Source organism: Callospermophilus lateralis, chromosome 9 (genome assembly GCF_048772815.1).
Source record: "Callospermophilus lateralis isolate mCalLat2 chromosome 9, mCalLat2.hap1, whole genome shotgun sequence".
In the NCBI taxonomy this organism is placed as follows: domain Eukaryota; kingdom Metazoa; phylum Chordata; class Mammalia; order Rodentia; family Sciuridae; genus Callospermophilus; species Callospermophilus lateralis.
Window position 1 is genome coordinate 76,788,922 of NC_135313.1, and position 16,830 is coordinate 76,805,751.

Below are 16,830 nucleotides of genomic sequence, written 5' to 3' on the forward strand. Positions count from 1 at the left end.
GCCAGCAAAGGATGAGATCAGAGACGCTGAAGGGGGACCAGGAAATGCCATGTCATATAAGCCCAGGGAGAGGTTTCCAAGAAGACACTTAATCTCCTGTATCTCCCTTTATCCATGAAACAGAGGAAGGATTACCTCCATAGCAGTGTAGTGTTGTGACTGTCAAACAATTGATTTGGCTACACTTTTGAGATAGCACAAAAGAGAACATAATGAAGGAGAATACATAATAATGAAATCTTCTCTACTCTTCTTCAGTAGGACCTGGCAGTTACAGTAGAGCTTTTGTTTTGATTGCAGTCCAAGTATGCACTAAGTATCAGATTATCAACATGCTATTAATACTATTGTCAGCACCACAAATTTCTACAAATATCCAGCATAGAGCCCTAAGCAAGCATTTGTTCACAGAACATACCACAGGGTAGGCATATAGGTTTTCAGCTAGGGGCTTAGATTTAGATGTTCCTGCTCCCTCTCCTGTCTCTTCTTCCTATGACAATTTTAACTCTACTTATCGTAGTTCCCTTATTATGTAAGTAGAGACAACATATATTACAAATACCAAGAGAGTCTTTAAGTTGATCTATTTATTTTTAAAAACTATTTCTTAATGTTCATAACACTTTTTTCCCCTTTCTTTTTTTGTTTTTTCTTTTTTGGTGGCACTGAGAATTGAACCCAGAACCTTGCACATGCAAGGCAAGCTCTCTACCACTGAGCTACAACCCCAGCCCTTTGAGTGCAGATCACCTTAAGGTGATCTAGAGTGCAGAATTCTAACGAGACAGAATTCTGAACAAGTTTCTGAGAAAATTGGACTTTTAGATCTGATTTCTCTGAAACTTCTTGACAGAATGTCATTTGGAATAAGCATTTCTCCTGTTTGCATGTTATCTTCTCCCTAAGGACTTAAGCAGGCATGGAAAATTCCAGTTGGCCTATGCCTGAAATAAAGTCTTCACTTACTTAAAAGAAACTCAGCAGTGGAATTTATGCCTTTTATGCATTTTTGAAACTGTTTTATATCCCAGTGGATTTGATGTTCATGAAAGCTCTTGTTACAGGCACTAGACAGATGGGGTAAGACACAGACTTGGTTAAAGAATAAAATGATTAGGACCGTGGAATTATCCAATCCTTTTTTTTTTTTTTAATTAAGAATACTGGTTGTGGAAGGAAAACAAAAAAATCTGTAGAAGTCTCACAGTTATGTGACAGAAGAGTTGGGATAATATTCCTGTATCAGTCACTGAACGTTCCTCCAGTCAGGGACCATGCAGGCCACAAGTGTTCCCAATGAGAGGACATTCCTTTGCCATCCCAGGACCCACTGTCCAAGAAAAGACAGATATGTAGACAATTCCTTACAGTGTTATCTGGAGGAGGTAAAGGTCACCTTGAGTGAGATCCCTAGAGAAGGAAACCGCGTCTACTTTGGGAGACAGGGAGGGCTCATGCCATTGGGTACTGGAGACAAAGGAGGGCAAGTCATGCCATCCTGAGACCAGGAGAAGCAGCAGCAGTTTCAGACAGATGGGGAGTCAGTGGGGTCGGGATATTCCTGAGAGAGGAAACAGCATACAGAAGGCCCTGAGGAATCTGAGGGCCACATATATCTAAGAATCTTCTATGAATAGTTTTGCATTAATGGAGGTGGGGCCACAATTGGTGGAAGAAAACTCCAAAAGAGTCAGTAATAAAGAGAAAAAGAAGAACAAGAGTGAAAAGGATGCATGACTCGTGAATACCATCCTTACTTTAAGGTGATAGAGGTCTTTTAGAGGCTGAAGGGAAGGCCTTGGTGAAGAGGGGAGATTGAAACTGTGAGAAAGGAAAGGGGTGACCATCAGAACTGGGCGCAAGGGGCAACAGGAAGGAATGGTACCCAGGGTGCAGAAGCTGGGCCCTTTGGAAGGGATGCTTCTCCTAGGAGTCAGGGCAGGCAGTGGGAGGGCAGGGCTGAGTTGGAGAAGTGCAGCCTTTGTTTACAACGGGGAGCTGAGAGTAAGGTAGAGTTGACTGGGAACTTAAAGACAGTGCTGGGGTTTTAGATTAGTTTTTGGGCATAGGGGCTGACCAGAGACATACTATGGGATGCTAAAGCCTTCTTGAAGACAAGTAGCAAATGGATACCACAAAGTCATAGAGTATTGGATACAGAGACCAAACCAAGTTGTTCACAGAACATGCAAGTGGGTAAGCCCAAAGATTTCAAGCTAAGGGCTGGGGTTTAAAGCTTCTTCCTCATACCTTCTTCCTGTGTCCCTCTTAGTCCTACTTATGTTATCATTACCCCATCCATAGATTTGTGTGATTTTTCTTCTGTAACACTCAGCATTCTGGGCATAAGAACAGAAAATATGTGATAGAGTTGACCTACAACTGAGGGCTAATTAAGTAGGAATGGAGAAAAGACAAGATACTGAGAGTTGAGGATGCTGATGAAAAAGAAAAATTGAAATTATACAACATGGTATGAAAACAAATGGAAGGAAACAGATCTAGGGTCAAGAAGACCCCGGAAAAGAGAGAAGACTCAAAGACATAGTAATAACTAGCTGTACTGAGAACAAGGACATGTACTGTCTAAAAGGACAAATTATGATAACATGGGTACTAAAACTGAAGACTTCATACAAAGATGGAAGCATCATCTTTAAAAAAAAACATGCTAATAAATGGAATATGAGAAATGGTATAATTTTATGACTCATGAGCATTCCTGTCTTTTATTTTGTCAGATTACCTACAAAAAAGGTCACATCGAACAGCAGTCTCAATTCACATCTCTGGCTGATCCTCCAGATATCGAATTTGCCAAGAAAGTAACCAATCAAGTGAGCAAGGTAAGTAAACAGAGCTGGGACCCTGTGTCTTTTGGAAATTCCGCTTAATGATTTCAACCATTTAAGAAAGAAACTAAAGGTGAATTGAATACAAAACAGAATGTTTTCTGCATGTGAAACCAAAACTCTACAGCAAGAGTAACACATCTATCCACACTATAAACGATGTTAATAAGTTTAGCCAGCTTGATGACTTGGTCATTTTTAAATGTCAAAGTCACCTTTTGAAAACAGAGCCTGTGTCCTAATGTCACTTGACATTTTTACTTATGAGACTAATACTAACAGAGTAACTTGAATAACTGTATCCTTCCATAGAGGATCTGGGCTAATTTGGTGTGAAGACACTTTACAGTTTTATACAATCAGGTGTGCACAGATAAGAACGTGTGAGCGGGCCCTCAGAAACAGCTTAGCTGACAGCACTGGGCAGTACACTCCATAACTTTTAAGGCCCTAGCAAGCAGCTTAGTCTGCCTATATTTAGGCTGGTGAACTAGCTCAGAGGAATGCAGCCCTGACAAGGAATGCAGAGACAAATGTTGAACTGCTGAATAGGCCCATGCTGAAGTCCTGTTTTAAATTGGTCCAAATCAGGCCATTTTCTCCTGGGATACTGCTGCTTTTAAATACCTTTCTTTGTCCTTGGTGGAGTTGAGTCTCAGTTTAGTCTTCTGCTTGAATTTTCATGGAACCTCAAGATTTCTACTTTAAAAACAAAATTATCTTGGGCCAGGCAGTGGAGACTGAGGCAGGAGGATCACAAGTTCAAAGGCAGCCTCAGCATCTAAGGGAGGCTCTACACTTAGTGGGACCCTGACTCAAATTAAAAAATATAGAAAAGGGCTGTGGATGTGGCTTAGTGGTTGAGTGCCTCTGGGTTCAATCCCTGGTACAAAAAAAAAAATTTAAAAATAAAAAATAATTTGCTGGTGGGGGTAATATTTCTTTCCTAGAGAATGAAAAAAAGATACAGATGATGAAATCACTTCAGTGTTAGCTTTTGTGGACTACACTGTAGAACCAGGAGCTGTTTATAGAAAGAATCTAGAAAGTATAGTGAATTTTCACTAATAAGAAAACACCAACCTGACATTTTTCCCAGGGCTAAGCAGAAATTAACTTAAGAACTGTGTAAAGAGATGATTACTGAAAATGTTGCTATTGGAAATAAGATTGGGGAGGACAATTTATCTTTTAAAATAAAAAAGTTGTTTTTAAATGGTCATTTAGAGATAAAAAAGAATATTTTTATTTAAAGCATATTTAAAAAGATGTCTTACTAAGGAAATATTCTTTTACCTTATTTGAGTATGCAGTGTTGGCAATTTTAAAAACTCACTTTAAACCCCTCTGTAATCATTTTTTTTTCACCAATTTAGGTTGGCCAGATTAGAACTATGCTTTTCAATCTGGTAACCACTAGCAAAATGTGACTATCGGGCCTTTGAAATGTGACCAGTATAAACAGAGTATATTAGTCAAGTTGGGCTCTGTAACAAAATGCCATACACAAGATGGCTTAAACAACAGACATTTATTTCTCACAGCTCTGGAAGGTGGAAGTCCAAGATCAAGGATTCAGTTCCTGGTAGGGCCTCCTTCTTGGCTTGTAGATAAGCCACCTTCTTGGCTTGTACACGGTAGAGACAGAGAGCTGTGTTCTCTCTTACCCTTCTTATAGGGACATGACCTCACCTAACCCTAAGTATTTCCAAAAATCTCCACCTCTAATACCATCACCTTGGGGGTCAAACCCTCAACAAATGAATTTGGGTTTGGGGGAAAAATTTGTTTCATAACACTCAAAGCTCTATATGTGAGAAATATACACTTGGCCTTGAAAACTTACTAGGAAAGAAAAAAACAATGTGAAGTAGCTCATTATTTTATATGATTACATGTTGGAATGACAATATTTTGCATTTAATGGGTTAAAGTATATTATTAATTTCCCACCTGTTCCTTTTTACTAAAATGCCCTTCATTGTATGTCTATTGGAGAGTATCACTCTATTTGGTTAAGGTGACAGTGTAGGGTACTTTGAAAGAATTGCCAGACCTGAGTTTACCCTTGTGGTACAATACGAGATAAGGGGAGAGTGGCTGTGGATAAAGGTCACTGGATTTGACCATAGTGACATAATTCATCCTAGTCTTATCTAGATTTCCAAGTTCTTAATGACTATTGTGCATCCAGAATAATAATCATGCTGGAGATTAATGCTTGTGCTTGGCAGCACTCCATTTAGCAAGAGAGACGCATGGCTGCCAAAGGTGACTTATCTATGGGGCTCTTCCCTTCTCTTGAAGTCTCCCCCATTAACAAGCTCTTCTGACCCATATTCCTACATCATCATGTCCTCTTTCTCTCCAAAAAAACTCCTTTACCAACTCTCATGCATTTAAACACTTGGCATTCCCTTGCCAGATTGTATCTTCCAGATCCCTCCTTTGTCTTACAGTGCAGATGGTAATGATCACATATCTGCAAGAGTTATATTCATAATACATTCTATTTATCAGCCTTCCTTTTTATTACCTGTCAGAAGAAATTCTCTTACCTTTGTCTTTGGCTAAATTAATGAGCTACATGCTAGCACCCTCTCCTGGCCCAGGTGTATTCTATAGCACTAAATGCAGATGAATGGGTAAACAAAGTTGTTCATACCAGCAGATATTCTTGGTGAGGAAAATAGGTGCCCTGTCACCACCTAGAAGTGGGGTTCTGAATGGAACACTTGGAGGTCCCTTCAGTTCCTCTGGGCCTGCCTCTCTACTTCCCTCCAGATTTACAATAAGAAAAACATAAGATTTTATGTTAGAAACTGGAATCTAGAATTTTTTTTAAATAAAATCTTTCAGCAACATATTGTTACATAGCAAATAGCTCTGTTCTTCTGAAATGGAAACTCTATTGCATAGAATTGAGAAGACTCCTATTGATTTTACAAGAAGAGATTTGATTGAGTCAGGAAGGTAACCCTGGGCCCACAGTTGGCAATAAAAATACCAGTTGGGACCCCTTCCATGCTCTCTGAAAGGATAACTTCTATGAATGGGGCCATCAGGAGTCTCAGGTTTAGCATTCACAGAAAAAAAATGTGATTAACTAACTGGCTTTATATTCCTTTCTATTTAATAACCATATAAAAACTAAGATGCAAACATGGAAAATAGAAAATGAGGTCATATGTTTCACCAAGACATTAAGGGACCTGATTGGCAGTTCAATGGAAGTAACTTTAGTTGACTTCTGGGGAGGATAGACGATGCTTTGGGGACAGAATCTTGGTCTATTTATTGACATGTGGTCCCCTCTTAGCCACAGAAGGTGTCCCAGAGCTTATAATTGTCCCAGTGTATTTTCCTCTATTGAACAAATAAAAAGAGTAGGGAAATTTAATTCTTTTCTCTAGGTGTCCACTGGTCAATTCTGAATTCAGTGGAGTGGGAGAGAAGTGGTAAGGGGAGTTGGATGTCACACCCATGTGATGGTATTCCATGTGTCACCACAAAATGCCCCAACGTGCACAGTGAGACTCCTTGGATGGCAGAGAGGCTCCATTGGCATCTGCCTCCCTCTTCCTCTTACTCCTCCAGCTACAGGGCTTTGTCCTTTTAACTCCTCTCCACCTGCAAATTCAGGGGAGGACATGACTTCCTCAACAGCTAACAAGAACAGAGTCATCCTGGACTCAGGAGTGGACTGCAAGTGATCCATCTCCACCCTGACCCATTTCAGCTGCTGTGTAGGAAGAAATAATAATCTTTAGTTCAGATAGGTTAAGAAGGCAGGAAGGACCTTGAAATGAGGGGTCTGGTGGTCTTATACTCTGTTTTATATCTTGTTTTAATATCTTTTTAAAAATCAGACACCTGTCTTTCACTGTGAGGATTAATCTCCTACTCAATTTTCATTAATCTATTGACACAATACCTATTTCTCAACAGGAGCCCAAGGTTTGGCCCTATTATTTAGGACTCTCTGCTGCTTCTAAACTTCAAATTGTATTACAAAGTTCTCTGTATCTTGGTTTTGGGATGCGTCAGGCCTGAGTGCCCCTCCCAATCCTACAGTTTTCTTCCCCTGACAGCAAGCAGGATGAAGGGCTATATCCCTACCAAAAAAAAAAAAAAAAAAAGAGTTTAGAAGATCTTGAATTATGTGTTCATAAAGAACCTCTGAAATTTTAAGTGTTTTCTTTTTTTCCCTTAGCAAAAATACAGAGAAGACTATGAAAAGAAAGTCAAAGGCAAATGGAGTCAGACACCTTGCTTTGAAATTGCAAATGCCAGAATGAATGCCGATAACCTCAGCACAGTAAGTAGGAACAGAAGGCTAGGTGTCTCGGCAGGGGACCATCTTTCTGCATGACTTCTAGCCATCTACCACATCTCAAGTAGTGCCAGAGCCCTGGAGGTCCCTCTTCTTAGGGACAAGAGGTGATACAGAGTCCCTATTTTAAAAGAAATCCCATGAACTCTTTCCTTTTAAAAATTTATTTTGAATAAATGCCCTTATTTTTACCTCAATTTTCACAGGAACAAGATGGTGAGACCCTCTTACTGATTGCAAAGTGCAGTTGGTATAAGTCAAAGGGGCTCTTTTGTGTTTATTCTATATGAATCCCACCATTATATGCTATTATAATGCACCAATAAAAATATGGAAAAAAATAAATTTATTCTTTGCATGGCGCACCAAACTACCTTTGTAAAATTGATTAATTTAGTTTCTTTTAATGGGAAGTTGGAAATTTAATTGTTCTTTTTCTTCACTCTGCTTCTTGCTTTCAAGAAGCACTTTCTTAGTAGCCAGAACAGGCCTTTCTAGTTATTTTTCCAGCTTATTCTGATTGTTCTAAATCTCCATTAAGTTGCTGATCATTTTTGCAAGGGCACCACATTCTCTGATTGTAATCTGACCTCTTAAACCAAGGGGTGTTTGGCTTTGGATGACTTCAAATGCCCTGTGTCCGCTCATGTGAACTCTTGCACAGTTTGTTCTCCAGTATGTTTATTGTTTTACAGAGGAAATATCAGGAAGATTTTGAGAACCTCAAAGACCAGATCTACTTTATGCAGACCGAAACACCAGAGTATAAAGTGAATAAACAAGCTGGGTTGGCAGCTAGCAAGGTATGAGGGATTGTCCAGTTGATCTTGATGGTTTTAGCGGGGTAAATTTCTAACTCTGCTCTTACACATAATGAAAAAGGAAGGGTGGGTTTTGGAGGGAACTATCAAGGTTGAGACCAGTGAATTTCAGGCATTTGAAGAGCAGAATAAAAACAATAATATATCAGCAAAAGGAGGTAAGTGCAGAGATGGGAAAGAGCCGTATAAGCTGAGGAGCAGGTGAAGTGAGAAGGGAGTCATCAAGAGTGCCAGATGTTTCTGGAGTAGGTTTGCTGACACCTGGGTGGCAATCTGCAGAGCAATTTGGTCAAATCGACTTGGAGAGGATCTATGAGTGAATAAGAAGGGAAAAAATTGAAGTGATGAGTATATTCAACTCTTTCAAATCATTTTCCTGGTGGGGAGGGAAGAAAGAAAATGGGGAAGTAGCTGATGGAAAAGTGGATGAAGAAGAATTTTGTAAGATAGGAGGAAAAAAAAAACTCACCATGTTTCTATGATGAAAACCTTCAGTAGACAGGGGACATGGGCTGATGTTGGAAGAGAGAGAATGGCTGGAGTGGCATCTGTGATAGGTGAAAGGGGATGTGATCTGGTGCTTAAGAGGAGGGATGGCTTTGTCACAAGCCCTGACAATCCACCCACATAACAGAGAAGTCTTTATATCCCAGAAGCAGATAGGGGAGAGTGGGATTTGTGAATTTGCTCTCTGGTCATTTCCATTTTTCAAGAACATATAATAATTCCATAAGGCAGAAAGGCTATGTCTTCTACTCCAGTGGAGTCCCCCTGTGATACTGCAGGCTGCAGGATTGGTGCATCTGAGTTTCAGCCGTGTGTCTCTTGCCTTGCGATACTAAGCTGATCCATTTTGTTTTCTGAGATTCTTCAACTGTTGGTCATTTATTTAGGATTCCTTAAACTTCTATGATTATCCCAACTGAAAGAATGGCTTAGAGTAGGGATCATGCTCAGAACCAGAATCTTGTTCTACCTCCCACTGATGTGCTCCTGGTGGGGACTTTAGGCTCTCCTCCCACCCCACCACTAACTTACTGCTTCTGCCAGGGCTGAAATGAAAAGTGCAAGTTGGGAAGGACAAAATGACAGGGTGAGGTTGCCACTATTCTTTACACCACAGCTCTTTCCTCGTCTTCCTGCTTGTGCATTAAATATGTGCTGCTCAACACACAGTCGCAGGTGAGGCATGAAAGAAGAGGGTGAGGATGCTTCTAGCTGAGTTTCTTTAAAACTGTGTTGACAGAGAGGCAGCTGCAGGGTAAGAGCTGAGTGAAGGTTCTACAGCAGCAGGCATCTGGGACCCGATGTGCTGTCATTATTTGTGTCATTCTCTCTCCCATTATTTATGTATCTTTTTTCTCTTTGAGGGCTGGGACCATGTGTTATTCTTTCTTGTGTCTGTCTCAGAGCCAGGCACATAATCAACCTCCTATGGATATTTCTGAATAAATAAATGAATGAGAAGAAAAAAGTATCCTGGGAATTTATGCAGTTTCTCTGCCGCTATTATGAGTTACTATGAGTATTTTTTGTTTGTACAATGTCAAGCTGCCATTTTTCTAAAAAGAAAATTGATTTGTGGAACTATGTCATAATACCCAGAATGGAGATTGGGGACAAAAATAAACTGGAGTTACTTTATCACTTTATTCATCCTACAGGTAAAATATAAAGAAGACTATGAAAAGAATAAAGGAAAAGCAGATTATAATGTACTTCCTGCTTCAGAGAACCCACTGCTCAGGCAGCTGAAGGCGGCAGGAAATGCCCTAAGTGATGTAAGTATATTCTTCTCAAAAAAGTGTTTTATAAACCTTGGCTGCAAGAATGATGTCTTTTTTCTTTCCATAACGACTAAATATATGCATAACTTTACAAATACTTTAAGGTTAGGGAGTAACCGTTTCATGGGAACTAGTTATGAAGGCCTCTGAGTGGGATAAGGCTCAGTCTCTGCAAGCTCGGGGACTTAGTTCAATGAGCAAGGAAATCCTCTTGTGGTCAGAAGCTCCAAGTGGCTGGGCCTCTGTGGGCAAGGAACACAAGGAGATGTGCAGTGATTTTGACAGAGCAGAAGACTTTCAAAGACAGATCTTAACCCCAGAAACCATCGTTTGCTGACCACAGAGCTTAAAAGATTGCTCCCTGTGTCTCAACAGGAATTTCTATTTTCTTTTTAAAGAGAGAGAGAGAAAGAGAGAATTTTTTTTTTAATATTAATTTTTTAGTTTTTGGCGGACACAACATCTTTGTTTTGTATGTGGTGCTGAGGATCGAACCCCGGGCCGCACGTATGCCAGGCGAGCGCACTACCGCTTGAGCCACATCCCCAGCCCCAAGAATTTCTATTTTCTACATGTAGAATTAAGAGTCTGACTAAGCCAGTAGATGTAAAGTAAATTAGATAAATAAACCTGAGTTTGACATTTAAAGACTAATGACCGAAGACCAATTTGATCCCCCCCCCCACCACCACACACACACTCAATATGTGATCATTTGAGGTTTTTCTTTATGGTAGATTGTATTAAGCTTTCTCAATAGTTAATCATTTTATGCATCAACTCTGGGTGGGTTGGTTATCTTTTCTTTACCCTTGAATGAAGTCAGCGCCATAGGAAATGTGTGCATGAGATTGGGGAGGGGTGGGGTGATGGGGCAAGTGTCCAAACGGTTCTGGGAAATCAATACAAAACGTGTGCTTCGAAATGAAGGACATCTTTATCAATCATGTACAATCCCAGGTGCAAATCTGCTTTTGTTGATAAAAGCAGGAATCTAAGCACATTTTAAAAGAATAGAATCATTTTAAATTTTGAAAACCCAACATGAAAAATGTAACAATGATTTGCTTTCACAACTGTGCATTTAAAACCAATAATTGATTCGTTGCTGTTCAAGCTAAAGATAAATCCTAGCAGAGAAGAAGAGTTAGTAATGACTCATCGTTTGGATTCTCATATAGGCCTTATTTGGGGGGGATTTTTTTCCTCCCTTGGTACAAGAAAGAAGAGAGATTATGTATTTCTCAACCTATGTTTACTTCTTCATGAAGGTTTATTAAAAAAAAAAAAAAACTTGCTCAAAAGTTCAAAACCTCCATGTGTGCCAGGGTATCTTTAGTGAGGAAATTATGTGCATTGAGAGAGACAAAGAACAATCTAGAGATACCCAAGCATCTGAACTAAGGCCTTGGTTAGAGGTGGAATATTGGTTTCTTAATTTTTTAAAATGTAAAAGACTTAGGCTTTACAATACTTGCTAATAGAAAAGCCTTGTGATTCATGGCACCCCATGTTTGACTGTCAGCTTTTAAGAGAGTTGACAGGCAATATCTTTTCTTCTTTTGTTTAGTTTCGGAAAATACGAGTGTTCTAATCAGCGTGGGAGTGACAGGAATCTATTTTAACTGATTTTTTTTTTCTTTGACAGAAACTATACAAGGAAAACTATGAAAAGACAAAGGCAAAGAGCATGAATTACTGCGAGACCCCCAAATTCCAGCTTGATACTGTTCTACAGAACTTCAGTAGTGACGTAAGCAATCCTACCCCCACAGTTAATAAGGACCCATCATTTGATAAATTACTTAATCAATGAACAAATGAAATACATTTTGTCTTTCAGACTAAATATAAAGATTCCTACTTAAAGAATATTTTAGGACACTATGTAGGCAGCTTTGAAGATCCATATCATTCACACTGCATGAAAGTCGCAGCCCAAAACAGTGATGTAAGTCCTGAGACAGTTGTTTGGCTTTCCAAATAGCACATGTTGGGGGGCATGAATACAATGGTTGCATCTTTTTATCTACGTCTCTTTCTCTTCATAGAAAAACTACAAAGCAGAATATGAAGAGGACAGAGGAAAAGGCTTCTTCCCCCAGACCATAACTCAGGAATATGAAGCCATCAAGAAACTAGATCAGTGTAAAGATGTAAGTCTGTAGTGTGAACTCGGAATGTTATTGCCCTCTATAGTGTCTAGTGGTCAAGATAAAGTTAAAATTTTGACACTTATGCAAATGTAAGCAAGGAAATTGTAAGAAACCAAAATCTATCTTGTAATAGAGTAGCTATTTTCTTCCTTTGGCATTCCCACATTTCAAGAGCTAATTCCAGCTCGTTTTTCTTAAATGAGTTATGGGGACTCTGAGGACATGGGAAGGCTTTTCAGATAGCTGTAAGAGCATCCCCCAAACTACAGACTATAAAACTAAAAAAACTAAAGTTTTTAGTTTTAGTTTTTTAGTCTAGTTAGAACTAGACTATAGTCAGTGAATGTTTTATTAGCGTTGAGGGGGTCGAGTTCTGCCTGCTCAGCCCATGGACCACCTTGGATTTGACAGGTGCTGATAAAACAAATCTCTTTGCTTCCTACAGCACACCTATAAAGTCCATCCAGATAAAACAAAATTCACTCAAGTTCCCGACTCTCCAGTTCTGGTACAAGCCCAAGTCAATTCCAAGCAACTGAGCGATGTAAGTTCCTCTAAATAGCTAGGAAATCCACCTATAAGGGAGAGTATTTTATAATTCTATATGTAAAATTCAGATTTATTTCTTTATTGAAGGTCTGGCGATAAAACCCAGGGCCTCATTCATGCTAGGCCAGGGTTTTAACATTGAGCTATATACATCCCCACTCCATAAAATCCAATCTTTTGTCACATTTATAGGAAAGGTTGTGTAAATTTTAAGTTTAACTTTTATATATTTTGTAATCACCTAAAATATTTTCCTGTTTGGTTGTCTTCAATATTTCTGGGAGAATAATGTTTCTGTGAAAGAAACTGATGTACCTTAAAGCATGGAAAATATGAGTCCTGGAATTAGACTAAACTTCCAGCTCTATCACTTGTGACCAGGTGGCCATGTTCTTTAACTTCTCTGTGCTTCATATGTCCCTTTTATAATTTATGACTGTTGTGGAAATCAAGTGAAAGGAGAAGTGTGCATAGCATTCAAGGTGGCCCTAATCCAGGTATTCAACATATGGGATTTCTCTCTCCCAAATAAGTTTCTGGGAAATGGAGTTTTGAGACAATTTTTTTTTTTCATTTAAGCTCTAAGTATGAATTTCCAAACTTGTGTTAAAAGATAAAAATACAAGTGATCTCAGCAGATTCATAGTCAGAAATGAAGGCTCCTGTTGGAGCATCAGCAACGCTGATGTACGTGAGGTGACACGCAGAGATGCTTCTCTAGAAGTGAAGCATTGATAATGAAAGGAAGATGGACTGTGTGTGTCTCAGGACCTAGCGGGCCCACTGTGGCATGCACAGGGGAGGGGTGAGGTGTGGGAAATCCATTTCATTCCATGAGGGTCTTGCCATGGTGACTCTTGTGGTATCAGCTGTCAAAGGTCCAGCACATGGGCTCAACAAAGTAGGGTGGCTAGCTGGAGCTCTGGATCTCTCTTTGATCTTAACAACTTTGTTCCTACACAAAATGTACCACGCAAGAGAAGTTTTTTAATTTTGCAGAAATTCTTCTCCTGAACTAATTGGTTCTCTTCTGCCCTTGCCCCACCCAATACCCCTTTCTCTTTTAGCTAAATTACAAAGCTAAACATGAAAGTGAGAAGTTCAAGTGCCACATACCCCCTGATACTCCTGCCTTTATCCAGCACAGAGTCAACGCTTACAACCTGAGTGATGTAAGTCCCATTCCCACTGTACCATGTGGGGTACCCACAACCAGTGCTTTTATCTTTGAATTGCTTCACTGCAGTTTAACACAGGCTTCAATGTTAAAGATGGAAGAACAGTTAACATTTACATCATGTTGATATGTCTGCCAAGGTGACTATGAGAGTTCACCTTGTAAGATGTGTATAGCCACCTTATAAGTAGCTTCATTCAGTTAGCAAATCTTAATATCTTTTAACCAACCCTAAAACTACCACCTCTTAAGTATGCTTAATTGCAAATCTAGGTATTAGATCTTTTCACCGTATTTTCATTTATGTTATGCCACAATTAATTTTTTCAGAACCTGACATTTTAGATATAATTTCATTTCCATTTATTCCCCAGGCCTATAATGTCCTTATTTTACACAAATTATACTTATTTCTCCATGTAAAAGAACTTGCACTAATGAGAATACAGAGTAGTTAAAGGGCAGAAGGCCAGGTATCTATTGCCGTCTTTCATTTTCTGAGCTTAATTTTGTAGAAAAGTCAAATTACCCTTGAGGATCTCAATTTCTTCAATTCTATAAATGAATACTAAGATTACCTGGCATCAATGAGTACAGTAATGATTCATGAAATAACCTTTGCAAAGGATTTAGAGATCAAATGAAAGTGATGCCCTTATACCATAAAAAGTAAGTTAACTGTAGAATATTTGTGTGCCACTCTATAAAACATTCAGTGTTTAGAAATCAAATATTAGTATGAAAACTAGAATTAATTTAGTGAAAGATTCTAAGGGAAAGCAGAGAAGCCTGATCTTGGAGAATTACAAGTTCTAGCTTCAGAATTATCTGAAGTATGCATGATTTCCTCAACACTGCCCAGAGTCTGTTTGTTTGATATTTAGACGAGGTAATAGTTACCCTTTAGACTTAAGGTGTAACGATACACTTATCACTTTTGTTCCTGTTCCTTTGCTGAAATTCTCCTGTCCAGAATGTTTACAAGCAAGACTGGGAGAAGAGCAAAGCTAAGAAGTTTGAAATTAAAGTGGATGCCATTCCCCTTCTGGCAGCCAAAGCCAACAGCAGGAATGCCAGCGAAGTGAGTATGGCCTTTCCATCTGGGCAGGTGGCCCCAGGCTGTGTCCTGGTGAGTGGGCTCCAGCAGTGGGATGTCTTTGCAGGTGATGTACAAGAAAGACTATGAGAAGAGCAGAGGGAAAATGATTGGAGCCCTCAGCATTAATGATGATCCCAAGATGCTGCACTCCTTGAAGACGGCCAAAAACCAGAGTGATGTGAGTTTCTTTGTAAATCACTCTTACTTTCAGATTTGGCCACACTGATGTTTAATATAACCTTGAGTTGTCTATTAGTTAGCCTAACTGATATCTCAGGTGCATGATGACAAATCAAATGTGAAAGGCCAGATGATTAAGAAAGATGAACTTTCTCATTTTTACTGATGTCTCTATACTTTGAGGTGACACTAGGTGTTACAAAGGTCCCTTAGTGTCCTCTGTCTCATTAGGAGGAAAAATGTACTAACGATATCATTTTCTTTATTGTTTTTCCTAGAAATGGGCTTGCTATCTTAGTATGTATAAATGTATATAGCCTATGGCATGCATGTATTCATTCAGTGCCCTGAGCCGATTAAAGTTGTTTGCAAAGACATAGGCAAGAAAATAAAAAGCAAGATGTGAGAAAACCAATTCAAAGACAAAAAGCAGGAAAAACTAGATAAAACATAAACTCAAAAAGTATTTTACTTTAGGAATTTTATAAAATATCGATCTCATTGTAAAAACTTTAAAACACTTGTTAAAAATAAAACTTTGTTTTTCTAATTTCTATTAAGAAAATAATATCCCCTACCTTTCATATCATTCATAAGTGTTCTTATCTTTATTGAATATATTTTTGGATTTCTATATGAGAGAATTAAAAGACAACTAGAAGAAAGATGATACATACATTAAAAACAAAAGTCATCTTTTCATGTTTTGCTATTACAAAAACAAAAATGTTAGAACTTAATGATAAAGCCAATTTCTGGGAGTGTAATAAACTGTGTTTTCACCAAGTGCTAAACTGATGCCTCTTCTAGACTATGCCCAAGTATCTAAAGTCCACCTCATACTGTTACACCTCATTTTGCACCTAAAAAAATTCATTTTTCTCCTAAAACATTCAAATAAAATGAATTATTTTAGGACAGTAACTTTCCTGAATAATAGTATTGATGTGCTATAATTTATTCAGTCCGAGAAATATTGGGACAAATAATGTAAACACATTTATGGTTTTTAGCAGATGAGATTATACAAGACATGAGCCTCAAGCATATCCATTCTGCTTTTCTGCTTAGTGGAAAACACATGTGGAGAAAATACATTGGTGAAAGGGAGGCAATGACATGTCAGGCTTTTATTCCATGAGATGAATTTTCTTTGTTTAATTTTCTTTTCCCTTTGACAGAGATTATACAAGGAAAACTATGAAAAGACAAAAGCAAAGAGCATGAATTACTGCGAGACCCCTAAATATCAACTTGATACACTGTTGAAGAACTTCAGCGAGGTTTGAGTGGCCCTGGTTACCTCTGGGGTGGGAAGGCTTTCCTCTTGTTTGACAGATGACTATTAATATGAGTTGTGCACATTTTCTTTTTCAGGCTAAATATAAAGATTCATATGTAAAGAATATTTTGGGACATTATGTAGGCAGCTTTGAAGACCCATATCACACACACTGCATGAAAGTTTCTGCTCAAAATAGTGACGTAAGTTTGAAGACAATTATTCACGCCTCACAGAGACATTGTTTGGAACAATAGCAATCCTGATCTATTTTTATTTTTTCTCATTATAGAAAAGTTACAAAGCAGAATATGAAGAAGATAAAGGGAAATGCTACTTCCCTCAGACAATAACACAAGAATACGAAGCAATTAAGAAGCTGGACCAGTGTAAAGACGTACGTCAGCTGCCTTGGATTCTTGAAATTGGGTTTAGGGTTCTTGTGACATCTAGTGGTAAATTTAGCAGGAATTTAAATACTAACATCTAGTGGTTAGCCAGAGACATTAAATTTAAAATTTTGCTTTTTGGGTAGAGTCAGGAAACACAAAAATTACTACAAAGAAGTCATTTCATTATGAAGTAATTTTA

The 16,830-nt window shown here is 38.6% G+C and overlaps 1 protein-coding gene across 18 annotated transcripts in view; it reads left to right on the top strand.

The window, feature by feature from the left end:
* The window catches only part of Neb (nebulin), a 206,248-nt gene that overhangs the window by 12,831 nt on the left and 176,587 nt on the right, over positions 1-16,830 (top strand). For all 18 annotated transcript variants that reach the window (XM_076866351.2, XM_076866352.2, XM_076866354.2 and 15 more), the window contains exons 10-23: positions 2,745-2,849; positions 7,069-7,173; positions 7,884-7,991; positions 9,674-9,790; positions 11,445-11,549; positions 11,640-11,747; positions 11,848-11,952; positions 12,398-12,496; positions 13,569-13,673; positions 14,652-14,759; positions 14,842-14,955; positions 16,139-16,240; positions 16,335-16,442; positions 16,532-16,636. In XM_076866351.2, coding sequence (XP_076722466.2) covers positions 2,745-2,849; positions 7,069-7,173; positions 7,884-7,991; positions 9,674-9,790; positions 11,445-11,549; positions 11,640-11,747; positions 11,848-11,952; positions 12,398-12,496; positions 13,569-13,673; positions 14,652-14,759; positions 14,842-14,955; positions 16,139-16,240; positions 16,335-16,442; positions 16,532-16,636 — 1,494 coding nt within the window. The remainder of the gene's footprint in view (positions 1-2,744; positions 2,850-7,068; positions 7,174-7,883; positions 7,992-9,673; positions 9,791-11,444; positions 11,550-11,639; positions 11,748-11,847; positions 11,953-12,397; positions 12,497-13,568; positions 13,674-14,651; positions 14,760-14,841; positions 14,956-16,138; positions 16,241-16,334; positions 16,443-16,531; positions 16,637-16,830) is intronic.